Source organism: Nothoprocta perdicaria, unplaced genomic scaffold (genome assembly GCF_003342845.1).
Source record: "Nothoprocta perdicaria isolate Ctin4 unplaced genomic scaffold, notPer1 scaffold_75, whole genome shotgun sequence".
Lineage (NCBI taxonomy): Eukaryota > Metazoa > Chordata > Aves > Tinamiformes > Tinamidae > Nothoprocta > Nothoprocta perdicaria.
Window position 1 is genome coordinate 810,160 of NW_020456032.1, and position 6,000 is coordinate 816,159.

The following is a 6,000-nucleotide window of genomic DNA, read 5'->3' on the forward strand; positions in this document are numbered from 1 at the left end:
TTGCAGAATGGGCCCATTGTGCAGGCGTCAGGAACGCACTGCCTCCGACAACAGGTTGCACAGATGTTTTGTCGAGGGACTTCCACCCACCATTATATGCAGTATGAAAAATTAAATTAGTTGCAATATCATGAGCTTAGCCAACAGTCTATCAAACAACAGATCATGACAATGCCCTAAGGTCCTTTCAGGCTGGCTTCACAGGGCGCACGTTATGAGCTCAGCATTGAGCACAAGGAGGGGAGTGCCAAGTTAGAGAGGGACGGTAAGAGGAGGGCCGAGATGCAGATAATCAATCCCTGAACAGATTTTTAACAGTCTTTACTGCCTGAGCCTATTTGTAGCCACTGATAAAGATACTATTAGATACACATTACTTACAATTAGTCCGTGTTTGCTACTGTGCTCTTGTGTGGCTGGCTGCATAGTCCCTTTTGTGCCTATAACGGTGTTGGATAAGCAGGTAAAACATACCCAAACTCATTTACAGGAGCTCTACCTTTTATTAGTCTTAATACTGCCTGTTTTTTAACACTGTTTTAAATCCCCTAAATACTGCACACAATCAAGTTAGTGAAAAGGCATTTTAGAGCTTCCATGAAAAGCTATTCCCAACCAATACCTATTCACAGGGCACAAACACTGATGCTTGCGCATGCATGTGCATGCACGCTTGTGCAGGAGCTCACTCACCAGCTTCACGCAGAGCACGAACGGCGGAGCTGCTTCTCTGAAGTGACAGACAGGGATCCTCGGCTTGGGTTTCTCCTGCAGGAAAGAGGAGGGAAACTGAGTCTCACCGTGCGCACATTGGGGTTGCTTGTTCACTTTCTTCCAGAAGCTATTAAACATTAATTGGAAAACCCTGATTTTTGAGATTTCAGATCCCTCTGTTCAAGGGCTTCCACTCTTAATTTTTCCCTGTGGTTTCAAGAACCCGCTCGTGTCTCTGGCTGAAGCTACGTGCAAGACCAGCTCTGCTGGAGGCCTCGCTCCTCCCTGGCCCTGGCTTTCCCCCTCTCCTCCAGCAGCTGCCCCTTTTCCGTGCTCTGATTGCAAGCCGAGCTGTCTTAATATCCTGCCCCTTTAAAAATGCTCATGTACCTTTTTTTTCTGGTTGGGTTAATTTTCCATCACTTTTTGGGCGCTGAATCACCCTGCTGCGCCCTGAGGGAGGCCCCGGAGCAGCCTCAGGGCAAAGGGCAGGGCAAGGATCAGAGCTGCTCCCTCCACAGGAGCTGCTGGTGGCCCCGGCCCAGCTATGACTTCACCCTGGCTCCAAGCTGCAGAATCTTCTATGGCTTCAGAGCAGGTCTCGGGAAACCCTTCCCCACGGCCGAGACGATGGGTCTGTGCAGGGCGGCAAGTGCTCGGGGTCTGCAGCAGTTTCACTGGTTGGGAATCCTCAGTATTCCAGGTGCAAATCCTCCCCTCCAAGGACCTTCTTGCAGCTGAAGGGTCTCATCAGCTTCCCAGGACGTGACCTGCCTTCAGTCACCCTGCTCTAACCGCCCTCCAGTCGCATCCAAGGACTCTGCAACCTCCGGCTCAGCTGACCACAAGGAGCTGGGTACAAAGCCGGGCACCTGGTGCATTGTTTTTCTGCCAGATCAGTGAACTCGGGCACAGTGAAGCCCAAGGGCAAGCAGCGCCCGCAGAGACCGGTCTGTGCACCCATTTCTGCACGGCGGGGTGAAGCTTCGCTGCGGCTCCCGAGCTACCGTGCCATCCACATGGCCAAACCCAAAACCTGGCTGCCTTTTCTTTCCTCCTCTCTGGTTTGTTTTTTTGCCATCTAAAGCTCCTCTCTCACTCTCCAGGGAGCAAAATGCTGCTGCCTGCAATGCTGCAGGCTCCAGCATTGAAGAAACCTCTCAATCAAGACCTCACTCAGCTGCGGGGTGATTACACATATGCAGGGAGGCTGCAGTTAATCACTGCAGATCCCTTTATTTTAACAGATATTCATCTTTAATGCGACAGGAGCCAAATTCCACCTTCACTTTGAAGTGTCCAGGAAGGGTGGGTTTTAGTTTACCCCATCAACAGAATCCTTCTAGTATTTTTTTTTTTTTTTTTGTCGTTCCACCCCGACCACAGTGATACCTGCTCCTAGCCTGGCATGGTCATCTCTCAGACACGTTCGCTGCTGTTAGACTATTAGACTTTGAAAACACCACGTCCCAAACTCCACATTCTTCGTCCTGTTTTTTTCCCAGCCCGGATAAGGCCTTTGGTCCCGTGTGCCCTTCTCTGACCAGCCTGCGTGTCCCTTAGCCCGGGCGCACGGAGCCGTCCCGCGCCCCGGCCCCGGCTCCTGCTTCGTGCTGAGGTCCCAGCGCTCGGTCCCGGCTCTGCTCTCACCCAGCAGCTCGGTTGGGGCTCTCCTTGGGCCACCTGCATCCCCCTGCAGGGATGGTCCATGGTCCAGGACGAGATCCCCTCTATGTGGCTCCTTCCTGACCCGTGCCTGCTGTTGGGTGCTTAAACTGGAGCGCAGGTTAGAGCCTCGCACGCCCCGGGACAACCCCAGATCACAGCAATGAATACGCAGCAGAACTTAGGACTAACCTCTGTTAGTTACAACTAACCTCTGATTCTTCGTAAGTGTAAAATCCTTTTGCTATTTTCTTTTCATCGACATCACAAAACGCAGTTACCTGGCAAAACAAAAGCAGATATTGCAGCTGTATTGTATTTCTGCAAGCAACGTTAAAGGCATAAAAATGAACATAGGAACCAGCCAAATCACCTAAGGAGCTTAAAAAGATTAAACCCTTTCCACAGACACATCTTAGTGGGATGTTTGTAGGTGGCTACGAGCACACCGTGGTGAGCTGAGCTACTGACTGTGCAGGAGGAGAAATCCTGAGACCCTTAACTTCATCCTCAGGGATATGGGAGCAGACGGAAAGCAGCGACCTGAGACCTGCTTGCAGCCCTGGCACTTCCATTCCATACCCACCACGGGGTGCTACAAACCCTGCTGCTTCTGCCCATGCCATCATGTAATATATCAGAAGACACCTGTGGGTAGCAATGCTGCAATGTGGCTAAAGATGCTCCAGTTGCACCAGCCTCAATCCCTCATCAGCTCTCAAAAACCCTGACCGACACGCACGCTTTGGGGGTCTCTTAGCTGAAAAGCTCAGCACGTGTGGTGTTTAAACACACATATATACACATATAGATAGACAGACAGACAGACAGATAGATAGATAGATAGATATAAGCGTGCTGCTCTGTTTGGCTTATTCTTACCAGAGTTTTGCAAGCATTACTTACAGCCCAGGCTGCCAAACAGCTGAGATGTTTATTTGTATTCCTCATAAACATGCAGGCAAGCCAGCATATAAGCTGGCCTTATTTTTTGAACCATTAGGGTGCCAATAACATTTCAGAAGAGTTTTTACGATGAATTCAAGTACATTTCCCCAGGTTTCCACTGGCTCTACTCATGTTGTGTACACAGGGCTCCTGCCCCACAGCAGAACGGTTTAGTTTGTGAATGTCTGGCTGAAATCAATTATTCTGGGGAAGGATGGAGAGCAGCTTTCCTATCTTCTAATTGTTGCATTAAAAATTGATTAACAACACTTAATATTGAGAAAATTTGGAAAGCCAGACAGCTGTTTATTATAAATTTCTTGTGTTACATCAGGCCGCGGAAGGCTGGCTGCCTTTCTGTGCGCACACATGGCTCTCACGTTTCCCTCCTTTGATTATGATGACGATCTTCTTTCACCTGAAGTGACCTCGCTCTGTCTGGGCAGAAGAGGCCACTGACACACGAGGACCGGGCTCACTCAGCGGGACTCCTGCCTCTTTGTCAGTATTTCTTTCTCAACGGCCGGCACCACCTTCGCAGCCCAATGGCAACATGAGGGCCCTGTGGTTCAGGAAACGACCAGATGGAGCTTCAGCCTTTTGCAACAACGAAGACATTTCCATGTCAAAAATACTTTGGAGATGTTTCCACTGGCCAGAGCAGTATCCTCCGTTTCTGCTAGAGCAAGAGCTGAGCACATTAGGCTGCATTTCAAGATTTCTTCTACCCATCTTCTTGGTGATGACCAGTGCCAGGACAAGGGGCAATGGGGACAAGTTGAACCCCAGGCAGCTCCATCTCCATGTGAGGAAGAGCTTCTTTGGTGTGAGGGTGCCCGAGCCCTGGCCCAGGCTGCCCAGGGAGGCTGCGGAGGCTCCTGCTCTGCAGATCTCCCCAACCCGCCTGGATGTGCCCGGGTGCGCCCGGACACTTCATCCATCAGGTCCGTGCTGGGATCAACGCTCTGTTCACCTTGCATTTGAGCTTGTTCTTGCTGAATTAACCTCAGACTTTGCCAGCCTGTGGCCTTAGACCTCAATGTGAGCGTACTTAGAGACCCCAATAGCATCCTAGGGGCACTGGGGTACCAAAAACTACGCTAACTTCTCTTAGCTATAACATAACTCCTGCCATTAGATGCAGAAAATGACGTATGCATCTTCAACATACGAACCACCCAACCCAAAGGAGCTCCCGGGCACAGCAGCTGGGTGCAGAAACCCTCCGGCAGGACGGGCAGGGTGGGAGAGCTTCCCCTTGGAAGACGCTGCCAACTCCTGACCGTTTTTGGAGATCCTGCTCAGGTATTTCCATGTGTAATTTTCAATAGATTCAGCAGCTTAAATCTGATGGCAGCAGTATCACCAAACAGGTCAGACTCGAATGGGCCATTCTGCTGCCAGAATATACACCGCGTGGGTGGCCAAGCACAAGTCATCTATTCTTCTGCCACGCACTATTTATTTTCCAATTAAAGAAAATGTGCGTCCGGAGACTAAATACTGGCCTTGCACACAACTGTTTATCCAGTAAGGAGCACTCAAGGCATCAGGCTTATCTCAGCTATTTACTTTAAAATATTCGGCTTAACTCAGAGCTACCTATTTATTTTCCTGCATTAATGGGCTCCTACCTTGACTCTTTCCTGAAGACCAGTTATCCCCACTTAAACTAGACTCTCTTAAGGAGGAACCTGTGTGTTATAACTTTATAAAGCATTCTCAGGCTTTTTCTTTACTGAGAAAATACATTAAATACCATGCAAAACACATTACAAATCTCACCATTTTGCTTTCAACCGATTCCCACCGCAATCCATAACATCTCACCATGGTAGCTTGAGGCCTCACCTCATACTTCAGTTATAAAGAAACTGAGTATTTTGTGTGTGAGCCTGACTTGTATAAAAACCTGTAAAACTGCAAAAGAAAAAAAAAAAGTCTATCTTTTAACTTTCAGTTTTAACTTTTCTGTCAGTTAAAATTTGGAAGAGCCAGCTCAATGTCAGCTATAAAATAAGGATATAGTTAGTGTATGTAACTGTTTTATAAACACAAATCGTACCATACGGAAACAATGGTGAAAGAAGGGGAAATAGGAGAAATAGTGCTCTTCCTCATGAGAGAAAGTTTATACAGCTCAAAAGATAAGGTATTTACTCGAAGAAAGGAAAGCTGCTGGGGAAGGCAGTTTTGAGGCAGATAAAAGCACTTCTCTGCTGTCTCCTTTTTTTTTCTCTTTTTTAATAAGCAGAGCAGCTGCATGAAGGGACTCGTGGGTTTGGGCTAGGAGCCCTCCCCGTGATGAGAGGAGATTAACGGGCAGGACAGCCCAAGGAGCCTTGAGGAGTCGGCCTGGAGTGCAGGTATGAGGGCCAGGCTGTGGGCGCTGCGCTCCCGCTGTGGGCGCTGCGCTCTTGCCGTGGGCGCTGCGCTCCCGCCGTGGGCGCTGCGCTCTCACCGTGGGTGCTGCGCTCCCGCCGTGGGTGCTGCGCTCTCACCGTGGGTGCTGCGCTCCCGCCGTGGGTGCTGCACTCTCGCCGTGGGTGCTGCGCTCCCGCCGTTGGTGCTGCGCTCTCACCGTGGGTGCTGCACTCCTGCCGTGGGTGCTGCGCTCTCGCCGTGGGTGCTGCGCTCCCGCCGTGGGTGCTGCACTCCCGCCGTGGGTGCTGC

The 6,000-nt window shown here is 50.1% G+C and overlaps 1 protein-coding gene across 1 annotated transcript in view; it reads right to left on the reverse strand.

Annotated features, from left to right (window-relative positions):
• The window catches only part of B3GNTL1 (UDP-GlcNAc:betaGal beta-1,3-N-acetylglucosaminyltransferase like 1), a 97,403-nt gene that overhangs the window by 4,574 nt on the left and 86,829 nt on the right, over nucleotides 1-6,000 (reverse strand). Inside the window, exons 10-11 of the mRNA XM_026051388.1 lie at nucleotides 2,592-2,660; nucleotides 694-768 (exon numbers count right to left, since the gene is read on the reverse strand). Coding sequence (XP_025907173.1) covers nucleotides 694-768; nucleotides 2,592-2,660 — 144 coding nt within the window. The remainder of the gene's footprint in view (nucleotides 1-693; nucleotides 769-2,591; nucleotides 2,661-6,000) is intronic.